Source organism: Hoplias malabaricus, chromosome 8, assembly GCF_029633855.1.
Source record: "Hoplias malabaricus isolate fHopMal1 chromosome 8, fHopMal1.hap1, whole genome shotgun sequence".
In the NCBI taxonomy this organism is placed as follows: domain Eukaryota; kingdom Metazoa; phylum Chordata; class Actinopteri; order Characiformes; family Erythrinidae; genus Hoplias; species Hoplias malabaricus.
In genome coordinates, this window is record NC_089807.1 from 24,448,088 (window position 1) to 24,462,489 (window position 14,402).

Consider the following 14,402-nt stretch of genomic DNA (forward strand, 5'->3'; position numbering starts at 1 on the left):
GGAGAAGTTCAGGGTGGCTTATAAATGCGTATGAAGCTGGACCCCAAAAATTACAGGAATGCTGGTCATTAAGTGCTACAGAATGGACAGGTTCAGGTACTGTGGTCGAAGGTTTGATTGTTGTCCTGGATCGTGCGTAGGTGAATGACAGGGGTTACTGAGTCCATGAATTAACCACCTTTAATAAACTGGTGCATGACTGAGTGCCATGTGAAACGGTAGAGGAATAGCATTAGGTTGAGTATATTCAATGTTCTTTATTGATTATGATATTTACTAAAATTCTAGTAAGATTGGTAATTTGAGCATTTAAAGTGCTGCAGGGATAAAGGTGTAGTGATTGCGCAATGCGATAGATTTGGTCTTAAGATGGCCAAGATCATCATGCCAGTGGAAATTAAATTGATCAAACTACTGAAAAAATTATCACCAGCTAAGTGTCACTAAGCTACAGTGTAACAATAATAGTGACATTAATTTGGGGCCACCATGACAGTGCATCAGGGTGGATGCATTGGACTGAGTGTTGCGAATCTAAGTCCATTTCTACTTCAGTGTAATTGATGGTGGTTGGGTAATGGTCAAGGATCTCTGGCTGGCAACAATAGGTGGAAAGTGGATTAGTAACAGCCTTGAAAGTCGAGTAGTACAGAGCATTAATAAAGTGAGATGTCCTTAGTTGGCAGGTATGCCATGATGTTGCCTTTCCAATGGCATAGAGGGAACTGAGAATGTAAAAGCCCCAAAAGTGTCAGCACCGCAGGAATGGCGAGACAGAGAGAAGGCAGTTTGTCACATAGGAGCAAACTCTGATGAAAGAGACAAAATCCAAAAGGTGCTAAGGAGCTCAAACAATAGATGGTGAAAAGCAGGTGTCAGAGAAGAGGCAGCATGTGAAAGAGTGAATTGAATTTGAGGTGGCGTCAATTGCCTGAGTGCTGGGCAAGGGGTCTGGTCCAAGGCAACACCTGAGGAGAGAGCATAAGCTGGATCTTAGGAGCTAGGAGCAGCCTGGTTGCAAAGAGGAGATGTCAGGTTGAAGGCCCACAGCAGCAGGAGGAATCAGTGTTAACAGTACCATATGAGGCAGGGTGAGGTGCAACCGCTAGCAGAGATATGAAGGATGAAGTTCCTCGGTGGCATGAGCTGGAAAGTTATGCAATGTGGCTGCCAAGAGGGGAGAATGGGACGAACGACGGAATGATAGCTAAATATTATAAGATAGGAGCGGTGTAACTGGAAAGGAGAGAGGTTGGGCTGAAGGACTGTGGTAGATGAAAGCATGAGCTGCAAGGCTAGGGCTGGAAGCAGCTTAGCTGCAAGCAGAGAGACAGAAAGTAAGATCCAGCAGGAGAGAGTGCAAGCCATACAGTGGACAGTAGAGTGTTGTTTGTTTGTGAGGGGAGGGCATAGGGATGAGGGTCCACAGCAGCTTCTGAGATCAGAGTGCAGGCTGCGAAGTTGGAGGCAAGCATGTGGCTGCAAAGTTAGGGGTTCCCTAGAGGGCCGGGAAGGAACTGTGGGGTAAAGGGTGGGATGATGAAGGGAGGCGGGGAGGTATGATGAAAGTGAATTAGCAATAAGAAAGCCATACAATGAGGAGACTGCATTGAGTGCCCAGAATGCTGGGCAGGAAGCAGGCCCGTAGCAGCACCTGTGGAGGGGTGCGGGCTAGAAGGTGTGAGGCCTGTAGCTGCAGTTGCCATGGGGTTGAGGTGGGATGATAAAGGAAGGGATAGGTATGATGAAGGGAGGATCAGGATGATGTGTAGAGACAGATGTAGAGTTGAAAGAAAGGAAGGGGTTGGGATGATACAGGGAGGGGTGGAATGATATGTAGAGACAGATGTAGAGGAACAGAGAAAGGGAGGGGTTGAGATGATAAGGGGAGGGGTTGGATTATATGTAGAGAGAAAGGGAGGAGTTGGATGATAAAGTGGTTAGCACGTTCGCCTCTCAGTGCTCGGATCTTGGGTTCAAGTCCCATCTGGGTGGAGTTTCCATGTTCTCCCTGTGTGGGGTTTCCTCCCACAGTGCAAAACATGGATGGTAGGTGAATTGACTTCTCTAATAACTGTCCTGGTGTGTGAATGAATGTGTGCCCAGATATGAATTGGCGCTCTATCCTGGGTGAATTCCTAGTGCCCGATGCAGTCCTCCAGGTGGACGGTTGTTCCTGGTCGAGAGTACGCTGTGTGCGTTTGGCTGCCGCTTCTTGCCAGTGTGTGTGGCTTGAGTGCTCTGAGCAGTGTGGATTGTAAAGTGTCCTGGGGTATCTAGAAAGGCGCTATATAAGTGTAACGATAGATAGATATATAGATAAAGGGAGGGGTGGGATGATATGTAGAGAGGAAGAGAGAAAGGGAGGAGTTGGATGATAAAGGGAGGGGTGGGATGATACATAGAGAGGTAGAGAGGAAAAGAGAAAGGGAGGGGTGGGATGATGCATAGAGACAGATGTAGAGGAAGAGAAAGGGAGAGTTTGGATGATGCATAGAGACAGATGTAGAGGAAGAGAAAGGGAGGGTTAGGATGATAAAGAGTGGAAGGATGGAAGATGGAAAGAGAGGAGGAAGGCAGGACAGGAGAGAACAAAAGGAACAGGGAGGGCTGCATCTAAATGGAAGCAATGCTGTCAATCAAGGAAGTGTTCCAAGGGAAGAAGGAGCCGATTCAGAATGAAGGCTTGTAGTAGTGCAGTGTAGGTGAACTAGTGCCCTGGTGATGTGCATAAATATTGCAGATTCCAAGTCATTATTTAATGCAGTTCAGGTAAATATATTATTTTTAAAAAGCCCTCTAAGGCACCAACTTGCGAGACAGCAAAGACAATAAGACATTGAGGCTAATGCCTCCAGCTTACACACAACCAGAAAGGGTAATAGGAAGATGAAGAATGCTTCAGGAGAGAGGAGGTTGTGATGTCGTCGCATTGCTGTGCAGGGGCTCCGTACATTGGCAGCAGGGTTCCTCTCATTAGCTGAGTGAATGAAGGGGACACCATCGTTCCAAAGCATGTTACTGGAACACAGAGGCTGTTCGGCCGGAGAGGAGAAAATGTGAGGCTCAAGGCGCAGTGGAGCAGCAGCCATGACGACAGTAGATTTACGTTCCCCAAACGAGGCAGTCTCGTAGCAGTGTAGCCAGAGATGAAGGTAAATGGAGGTCACTCAGGAGGCCGGCTGCAGTGAGAGGAGAAGCAGGAGAGCAGAGCACGTATCCGGAGCAGGAAAGACAGCAGAAGCACAGTCGAAGCGGTTTGCAGGCATGGCAATGGCCGAATATAACCCCAAGTACCAGGCAGTCCCATAGCTGTTTAGCCAGGGAAAACAGGAGGCTCTGTGGGCTTGATAATGGCCCAACATGGCCCCAAATATGAGGATCAGCAGAAATGAACCCAGGGCGGAGATGCGAGCTGAGGTAGCGAAGTAGTCAAGTCGAGGTCCATCTGCTGAGCCAAATGTAGAAAGTTTGTCTGACACGGAAATAACGTGAATTTGCAGGGTATATATAGAGAAGAGAGTTCGGGCGTGGTCCTACTCCCAAAATTAGGTTATTACATAACTTGAATTATTTAAAGTGGAAATTTCCAATCTGATATCATAGGTTTTCAGTGGTGGACAGTAACAAGGTAAATGTAATTCATTACTGTACTTAAGTAGTTTTTTTTTGTAACTGACCTTACTGAAGTATTTTTTATTTTGGTTGTCATTTTACTTGAATACATTTCAAACTCAAATATCTTACTTTTTAATACACTACTTTATGAGAAATCATAATTTTGTGTTCCACCTAATGGACAAAGTTTGCCTTGTTTGGACAAAGTTTTCAGTGTTTTATGCTTATAATACTTTTAATAGATATCAGTGTCGGACTAATTAATGACATTGTATTGAAGTATTATTTGAACCAAGAGTGTAGCATTCCCCTTTGATTGATGGCTATGCACTTGACTGGTACTTCATCTTATATTTATTGCTTATGAAAGCAACATGAACAAACAACAAAGATGAACCAAAGTAAGCAGGTGCCTTGTCAAATTGGAGCTTATCCATGAGAAAACTCTGAGCGTGTCCTATACTGGAACCAAAATAAAAATAAATAAATAATAAAAAAAAACCTTTTTTTTCTTTCAAAATAAAGATCCCTTTTTCATCAACTATGTAACATGCCTTATAAGTTCATAAAATGCAAATTTAATATATGCAATACATGCAATCAAACATAAAAATAAATAAATAAAAATTGACTTTGAAGTATTTTTACCTAAAGAGTTGGTTTTTACCTAAAATGAGTTGATGACATAATAAATCATGATACTTTTACTTTTGATACTTAAGTACATTTAAAGGCAAATGTTTTTGTACTTTTACTTGAGTGAAAATCTAAATGGATGACATTTACTTTTACTGAAGTAATATTTTACCTTGGGTAAAGTCATCACTGTAGGTTTTACATAAGTCATTAAGGTTAGGTAAATATAGGATTATTGAAACCACCATGATGTGTTATAAACATAATCATCTTAACTGATTTATGAGTGTCTTCACCTCCCTCTAAATGATCAGATACCATAGGGTACATTTCATACTGACTACTGTACAAGTATAAACAGCAGTAAATATTTATTGTGATAAAGCTCACCCCTTCACCATCGCAAAGTGAAATGGTGGGAGGTGTTCTCTATGGGTAGAGTCGGGCGAGAGGCCTGAGATGTTATAAGGTCGACTCGAAATAACACCGAGAGGTTCGACTTTTTTGGTTCCCTTCCACCTTTATTTACACACCAGACTTTATATTACTATTTACAATATATACACGCGCGCTCCTTGTGAACAAAAAAAAATTAACAAAACAGAATTCTCTATTAGCAGTGACAAAAAAAAAAAGGATAATGACAACCAAATAAATTGGGTCTTATTATACACGTAAGTTATGCTTCTCTCGCCACGGTCTAGCAGAGTCCTCCCTCTTTTACCCTTGTGTGGTGTATATATATGGGTAGCCCCGCCCCCTAGAATATGCCATTCCCTTAAGAGGTTAAAGTTATTGTATCTTGGATACACAAGTTTCATAAACAATAAAAATAACAATGAACTAACAACTGTACCAAGATTCAATTACGGCCATGGCATGTTTAACATTCATTCATAATATCAATATTTATTAGTTAATATATTTTCCCTCTTCTAGATGCTAGTTCTCCCTTCCCTCTGTGGAGAATGGATTCAACCAGGTAAGTAAAACTCAGCATCAAGAGATAGTACTCTTTTCCCTCTCACATGACCCGTATGCAGGTGAGTAAGTACAGGTAAGTATACATATAATGGATTCTCTTGGTGATGTGTCACAGGTACTGTACATCATCACATTATAATTTAAAAAATATATTTTAAAGCAATCAGCAACAGGAACCTGCCTGTAACTGCCTATGAGGCAAGTAACAGCAGGTTTTCCCACTAATCCTAATATAGTGGAGAATGAATCAGGTGAGCACCAAGCATTTCGGACCTCCATTGAGGACCTCCTTCTCTACATGGCTGTTGTAATTGTGTCCACGCTGGCAACATGGGTGTTGCTAAGGGGGTTGATTCAAATTTAAATATGCAATTATTTGTCATTGTACAACATACAACTATATATTTCTTCCACATTTAACCCATTTGTGGCACACACACACACACACACTAGGGTCTGTGAACACACACCCACTGAGGGCAGCAACCCATCCCCAGTGTCCGGGGAGCAGTGCCTTTCTCAAGGGTACATCAGCTGTAGATTTAGGGAGGAGGACAGTGCTGTTCTTTCACTCTAACGACCCCAATTTTCCTGCCAGTTGTGGGAATCGAACCAACAATCTTTTAATCCTAAGCCCTCTAACCATTAGGCCACAGCTGCCCATTGTACCCATAGATATGGTATTACAGATGATTACACATGGTAAGAAACAAGCCCCAGGGGAAATGCACAAGCAGTATGCTACCATACAATAGCCAAATAAAAATGTTCTTTGCCGCTACTCTTAAAGCACAGCCACTTGTGGCCTGTTGGCAAACAATGGTGATAGATTAGCAGCTGTACATCGAAAGTTACAGTTTTCATTTATGCATAGCTCAGTCTCTAACCTAATGTGTCCCAGGACACTCTGGATCACATCCAAATGCTTGTAGATGCAGCTGAAGTCTGTAACACTCTCATATATCAAATTAAGGGTTACCTACTCACTGGTCGACTGTATGTACAAATATTTTTGGATACAATAAAAGTATTCAACATCAGATCTGAACAAATAATGGTGGCTTCATTTTGTATTGGCTATTGTGGCCTCAATTAAAAAATACTTTTAGATGCATATATATATGCCAGTGCACAATAACAGACACAAACAGTGTCTTTCAGCCATGATGACACCAAGAGAACAGAGATAATGTTAGATTTTATCTGACCTAAAAAGCCTCACTGCCCTTCTAAACATCTCCATGACCAGAGATGGAATAAAATGACAGGAAATGTGTTTGAAAGGTATAGGCAGCTTAGAGGCATCAAGACTACCAGACAGATCCAGATCTTTTTTTTCCCTTTGAAACCATTAAGCAAATAAAAAATATATAGAATTACAAATGCCTATGTGCAGATTTAAGGTGTAAACTCCATTATTTGTTCGTTGAAAAAAAATATGAAAGCTAGGGATGATTGAAATGTGTAAGGACTATGTTTTTTAGTGTTTTATACGAAGCGGTGAATAAGAGCATGATTGAAAAGTGTTGTAAGAATTATTTTATTTTAAATATCGGTTCATTGCATTTTGTTAGAGAATCAGCAACCAGCAAACTTTTGAGGTATGGGTAGACTGTTTAGGGTTGTGAGAGTGGTTGAGTTATCTGCACCCTTTCCTATTAAACACCTCCTCTGCTTACAACCCAGCATCTCCTGACTCATTACTTTGCCAGGGAAAGACATTCCAATAACTATGGCATCACAAACAACATTGGGGGTCTATATTCACAACAATACTGGCATAGTCTGCAAGGATGGCTGACCAGTATATCAATTTACAACAGTGTAAATACTATAATTTGTTTGTTTTAAATAAATGAAGGCATATTGTGTGTTCCTCCTTGGTGTGTTTTAAACAAATTAAGGAGTGTTGTTTGAAAAGCCTCACATATTCACTTTGCTAGAACAGACCATACTTGTAAAGGATAAAATGGGGAGTTTCAGATATTTTTCGATAGGAGTTCAGGGTGGCTTCGTAATGCATATGAAGCTAAACCCCCGAAAAAGCTGACTCAATGATGGCAGAGATGCCTAGATGGTGAAAGTGCCAAATGAGAGACATAATGTGAGATGGTGAATTGAAATTGAGGGAGACATCCAGGAAAGAGGTGGCATTGGGTGCCACTGCAAGCTGCAAAACTGGAGGCAGGTGGAGGCTGCAAAGCAAGGGGCTGGGAGAAAGGTCCGCAACTAGAGGGGGCTGTAAAGGAAGAGTCAGTGTGCATGTTGACCACAAAGTGGAGGGGACTGGGACGAATGTTCACATCAGCAGAGAAGATGGGCTGTAAATTAAGAGCAGTGTGTGGAGAAGCCACAAAGAGGAGGAGATTGGTATGAAGGTCACAGAGACAGCTCTCTCCACTGTTTTGTATCTGCTTGTAGTTCCCATTTTAAATGCTTCATGTCAGCATTACAGATTGCTCTTTTAAATCTAAACATTTTATATGTTTATACTAAAGCATTTGTTAAACTAACCAAAATGTACATCTTAATTCAACATATTGTGTCTCTTTAATGCATACATTAAAATATTCTTACTGAGGCAGTGTTGCATTTTATCCCAAGATGTTTTTTTAATAGTGCATTAATGTACTTACAAGCACATATGCAACTGCAGTTGGGACAGGCAGCCTATAGGTCATATGTCTCATAACATGTTTAACAAATATCTATCTGAGATCTGCCTTGGATTTAGCCAGGAAGAAACAATTCCCTGATGGACATGTAATGTGTTATTAGGCTGTAGAAAAAAAAGAACCATGGATCCAATTAAAAAGAACCAGGGATCAAATTGAGATTCTCTCTCTCTATTCAGTGACTCCAACATCAGCCCATTAGGAAATATTCATGAAAAATAAATGTAGTGTAAACTTGACATAAACTACTCAGTAAAAAGCTGCATTAGTCTTCAACCAGCTTACAACTTAATGTTAACAGCTAAAACATGAATATGTCTGAACACATGTTCATATCAATTCATATGAAGTATTCATGTATATGAGACTGTGTTTTTGAGTGTGTGTCTGTGATGTGTTTTGTATGTGAACACTGATAGTGTATATCTTCAGCAGACAGAGCTTGAAGGGTCTGATTCTCCTGGTGTGTAGAAGTCTGGAATACGTAGACCAGTGTGAAGAGTCACCTACACACACAAACACACACACACACACAAAATGTGCCTTTTAAATTAAAAGTAAATGTAACACAAACTCAATAATTGTTCAGCTCACACGAGTTTTATACATCTCTAAACAGGCAGATTTATAGAAACAAAAAATAAAGTATGTCCATATTTTAGAAATCAAAACAATTAGGTTAGACATTCAAAAGGTATCAAATTCACTGTATGTCATTTTATTAATTAGCATGAGATTGAAAAGTAAATCAAGGAGATATCAAAACAATGTTATGCTTACCTGAACATTGCGATTCAGGCTGATGGCGGGGTAGTAAATGCCCTCCAGAGAATCAAAGGCCACAGGACCCTGCTGTTCATCATTGATAAGGAACAACAAAATCCCCCGTGAAAAATCCAAAAGAATGCCCACCGTTGCTCCTTTTCCTATACCACCATCTGTTCTGTTGAGGGTATAACAGATGTGTAAGTGGTCAGAACATAATGTACACACCTTTGAAAGCATGGCTTGTATGTAAGTATATTAGGTAATATAACTTAAATGAACAATCTGTAATATTAACACCAAGTGTTTAAAATCAGAACTATAGCGCAGTTTCAAAACAGTGGGGGGAGCTGTCTGCCTCCTCCCCAGATGTGAAGCTCGAACAGGTTGACAGAGGAAAACTGAACGAACAAGCAAGAGACAAGTTTAAGAATTTGGACCGTAATATCTAAAAAGAATATGCCATAATCTACATATTTACACAGAAAAATGTTAATAATTTCACTAAAACATCTAGCTATGTAAAAAAGTTATGCCACAATTTCCCTGAATTTACAATGCCTTTACTCTCCAAATTCACATGAAATATTTTGACTAGACACAGACTGGTGTTACTCATCGATTTTCCCTTCCACCATAAATTTTTAGTTTAGGAGGCAGATATTTTCCATAATTGTCATAGTCAAACATTTCATTCCACCTTACATGTGTGTTTACGAGTCTTTTTGGCATTATACCCCAGGTTGTTGAATTCTCTGTTCCACCTTACGAGCTGAAGCTAACGCTATAGCGTTTGAAACTTTTTGAAGCAACTGTTATTTCACTTTATACATTTGAATAACAAATTGTATTATTCAACCAGTTTTTGTAATTAAGCATTTAGTTGCACCTTAAATGGGTCTGTTTAAGAGTCTTATTTGCTTTGTTCTCTAGCTTCATTTTGAATACTAAGTTTCACTTTAAACAGCTATGTGAAGCTAAAGCTAGCACTAGGATTTATAAACAAAACTCGTTTTGAAACACTTATTTCCCATTTTATCCATTTAAAACATACGACCAAGTGTACATCATGTTACTAAAATATCTACATACTACACTTATATTTGCTGTACACTACCAAGTTTGATTTCTCTATTCCACAAATTATGCTAGTTTATTTGTTTAAACACACAAACACACCACAGAGAAACACACATGAAGTTGCATTCATTTCTTTAAAACAAACAATAGTATTTATGCTTTTCAATCATTTTGTTATTCACTTTCTTTGTGTAAAACACACAAAACACAGACCTGGCACCTTTTAAATGTCCCCATGCTTCACTTTCTTGATATAAAACCTATGGTGTTTACTCCTTTTATCTATTGGTATCTATTGGTAGGCTTCTGTACTCCTATATTTTTTCAGGAGTAATTTGCTGTTACCTATTCAGGAGGAAATTTGCCAGCTCTGGCTATGTTCTGTAGTGTTGCTGCTTGTAAACTGCCTCCACTTTTCAAACACAAGGCCAATATTTCCTTTTTATTTTTCCATTTTACCATTTCTGGTCATGGAGATTTTTAAAAGGGCAGTGGGGCTTTTTGGGTGTGGTGAAATATAATATTAAATCTGTTCTCTTGGTCATTTCATGGCTGCGAGACACTGTAAATGTAGGCACACAGAGGACTGTAAAATGATTGATTAAGAGGGTGGGATGACAGGCAGTGGCATGATCATAAAAAAGCAGTGTTTTAGCTTTGACTGTTTCCGTAATCTATGATCAGACATCCTGGATATTTTATGACCAAGTACAGTAAATATCCTACAGATTGCTCATTTAAATGCATATATCTTGTGTAGTGGACTCAGAGCAAATCTCTTTTAAGATAATTAGATGCCCCAAGTTAAAATCTCTCGTCTACTCAAGGTCACAGAACAGACCTTTTGTCAGGCCACCTGTCTGTTTTTACATAGAGATCAAGAGAAGACCTAGTGGAGGCATTTCCCCAACCTTTGAATACAACTTCAATATATTCATGAACACAAATGTCAGTGGACCTCCAAAATGAATTGAAGACAAGTCAGTTATTTCAGGACCAACTGACAACGTCAATGGACGTCCGAAATGCACTGAAAACAGGTCAGTTATTCGGGACCAATTGATAACGTCAATGGACGTCCGAAATGCGTTGAAATCAAGTCCATCATTTCGGGACCAATTGACAATGTCAATTGACGTCCGAAATGCACAAGTCAGTTGTTTCGGGACCAATTGATAACGTTAATTGACGGCCAAAATGCGCTGAAAACAAGTCAGTTATTTCGGGACCAATCATTGGACGTCCAAAATGCATTGAAAACAGGTCAGTTATTTCGGGACCAATGGATAACGTCAATGGACGTCCGAAATGCGTTGAAAACAAGCCCGTTATTTCGGGACCACTTGATAACGTCAATGGACGTCCGAAATGCGTTGAAAACAAGTAAGTTATTTCGGGATCAATCATTGGACGTCCAAAACGCTTTGAAAAGAAGTCAGTTATTTCTGAACCAATTGATAACATCAGTGGACGTCCGAAATGCGTTTAAAACAATCAGTTATTTCGGGACCAACTGATAAAATCAGTGGACATCCGAAATGCGTTTAAAACAAGTCAGTTATATTGGGACAAACTGATAACATTAGTGGACGTCCAAAATGCGTTTTAAACAAACCAGTTAATTCGGGACCAGTTAACGTCAGTGGACAATCCACAATGTGTCTGTTATTTTGGGACCAATTAATAATGTCAGTGGACGTCCGGAATGTGTTTTAAATAAGTCAGTTAAAAGAGAGAGAGAGAATATCTGAGAGAGAAAGATAGAATGTGTGTGTGTGTGAGAGAGAGAGCCCCGCCCTTTCAGATAACGGTTACTCTGAGTTTGAATACGGTGCCAAAATAAGTTTCAGTGGATGATTTTTCAACGGTTTGTGGAAGCAGGCATTACTAAAACTGCGGAGGAGGCTCGTATAGTCAGAGGTAAGTGATATTTAATCTTAATAAAACTTTAGTTTCACTACTTAAAGTGTATTTAATTTTAATATTTAAAGAGCTCTAGCAAAGCAACAGCTATGCTAGGTTAGCATCTCAGTGAATACAAGTGAAGGAGTACAGGAGGATAATAGTTAACCCATTCTGTATAAAAAAAAAAATCAAAGTAATATTACATTATTAACAGTTAATGTTTTTGACATTTATTTCAGCAGGTCTGAGTTGCAGTTACATGCAAGCCACCTTGCTAACAATACGAATGTTAACCAAATATCAAAAGAAGTGCTGGGCTGGAAAGTAAAATCATACAATACCATTTGCACAGGCTACATTTGCGCTTTTCCAAATATGTGAAAATCATCAGATGAACAGTACTTTTATCTGAAGCTGCGCATAAAATATCGATGTACTGTACTCTGTTATTACTTAGAAAGTCAACAATACATATAATTTTATCAGGTGCACTAAAACGTTTACATATGATACAATATCTTGTTAGACTGCCAATTTTTTTGTCACCACACAGATATCCAACTAACATGGAGTATGTTCATGTTCCCAAAGATTTAACTCTGAAATATGAATGTTGTGGGGAACACTAATGGAAGTATGTATTTTATTATATTGTAGAATTAGTAATAATGATTCAAATAATTTTTTTTTATTGTATTAACTTGCAAAAGCAAGAAAATGTGCCACTTTTCCATGTTGCAGAGATTTGAAGGTTTTAAGTAATTTTATCAGGCTAGGAAGTCAACAGATGCATCAACAGCATTGTCACCAAATGTGGCAAGGGAACCAACATCATATAAGTATTATTGTATCTTTTATAATTCTGAAAATATTTATGGTTTTGTACAGATCATAATGACTGGCATACTAGATATATATTAGTTTTTTACAGTAAGACCATTATTAATATTCTTTTGTCTAATATGGTTTCCTTATACTAGCTTATTTGTGCTACACTATTGTCTTTATTGATATAATTTATTGGAATATTATAATGAAGCTTTCATCTATTGCGTTCTGCTTTGTTTTTACAGTTGTCTGATGAGGTTGATGGAATCCATATTCTAACAGTGAACAAAATTCACCAGTTCAGCAATGGATTTACAGATGTACACTGCTTGTCCATTTCAAGGTTGTGGTGGGTACAAAATATTTACATACTACCTGGAGTCAGACCCTAGAGGCACTAGTCCTTCACAGGGCACCACACACCCACACATTCACACACGCACTCACACTATGGACACCAATGTGTGTTTGGATTATGGGAGGAAACCAGGAGCACACAGGAAACCCATGCAGACACAGTTAGAAAACACCAAACTCCCGAGGGGGGCACCAATGTAAATTGATAGTTAATAGGTATGGGATCATTATTAAAGTCCTTTCCTTGATGATGGGCATTGACTTCAAGAATAAACTTGTTTTTCTTGACTTAAAACTCTGACCCCCTCACTAAGTATGATAAAGTAAACTGTTGCTACACCAACTGAACTAGTCACAGTCAACGGAAAGTCAGTATTATGTCTTAGTGTGTCATGCCAACTCTATTTCTGTTTTTCTGTAGGGTGAACCTACAACATTATATCTGATAATTCAGCTGAAAGATCAGGACTGGGAAACTGGTGTTTCCAGAGGAAGCCAGAGTGTGGTGAAAGCTGAGTTGAGGTTTGCTGTCATAGTGCAGTAGGTGAGGCCGTCTTCACAAACTCCTGTATGTATCATGCCTTCAAAATTGAATACCCTGCACACCTGAAAACACCATGACATTTCTTCAGAGATGCATGGAGTTGCAGTGTTTGACTCGAGTGATCAACCTCCTGTACTAAACCTTTCATGCCTCCACTGCACCAATGCACACAATTCCTGCATAGAAAGTTTGCCAAACTCAAACAACACATTGGCCTGTGCGTGGACATGTACAGTATAACCTGTGGTATATGACTGCCAGTACACTATTTTCAAGTTTCATTCTTACAGAAGATGTGCACAGAAAACACAAGCAATCATTTTCCTTCCACTGACATATTTTCATTTATTAAATGTATTGGTTTAAACAGATAAATAAAGGTAAAATTTAATGTATATTTTAAATTATCAGTTTTGCGTATTTCCTCTTCATGTGGATTTTTATTAATTTAAAAATTGCTATATTTTTTATTTTGCCTTTTTACTTAAGTAATTGTTTTGTACACTGTTGATTATGGAAGCTTATCAGTATTAAAATGAAAATGTAATATGCAAATTGGCAATAAAATCCTAAGTTTGAATTTAAGTTTGATCTCAAAATTACAATTCAATAATTCCATTTACATTTGCAATATCATAGACTTCTACTGACATTTAATTTTTTTAACTGATGCTATATTGTGCATGTTTACAACTAAATAAACAGCATAGAAAGTCATTATGAATATTTGTGTCAATAATTCTGGTACACTTTAGTCACCACAGGTTCCAAAATCATTTGTTACTGGAGTGGTATATAAAGCTAATGTTAATGATACATTTTAGCATTAAAGTATATTAACTAGTATAAACACATGGCTACATAATAGGACTTACACTGAAAGATACTGTATTGTACCTAAAGGGGTTACAGCCCCAGTGACAAGCTTTTGTACACTCTGTATTTTGTTCATATCTGTGCTTCATTTTCTTAGTATGTACATTTTTGTTTCATTTACATGTCGAATACAA

The 14,402-nt window shown here is 38.8% G+C and overlaps 1 protein-coding gene across 5 annotated transcripts in view; it reads right to left on the minus strand.

Moving 5' to 3' along the window:
• Window positions 1–4,648: 4,648 nt before the first annotated feature.
• trim9 (tripartite motif containing 9) overlaps window positions 4,649–14,402 on the minus strand; it is a 322,256-nt gene continuing 312,502 nt past the window's right edge. For all 5 annotated transcript variants that reach the window (XM_066679691.1, XM_066679690.1, XM_066679689.1 and 2 more), the window contains 2 exons: window positions 8,694–8,856; window positions 4,649–8,419 (listed from right to left, as the gene is read on the minus strand). In XM_066679691.1, coding sequence (XP_066535788.1) covers window positions 8,342–8,419; window positions 8,694–8,856 — 241 coding nt within the window. In that variant the 3' untranslated portion in view covers window positions 4,649–8,341. The remainder of the gene's footprint in view (window positions 8,420–8,693; window positions 8,857–14,402) is intronic.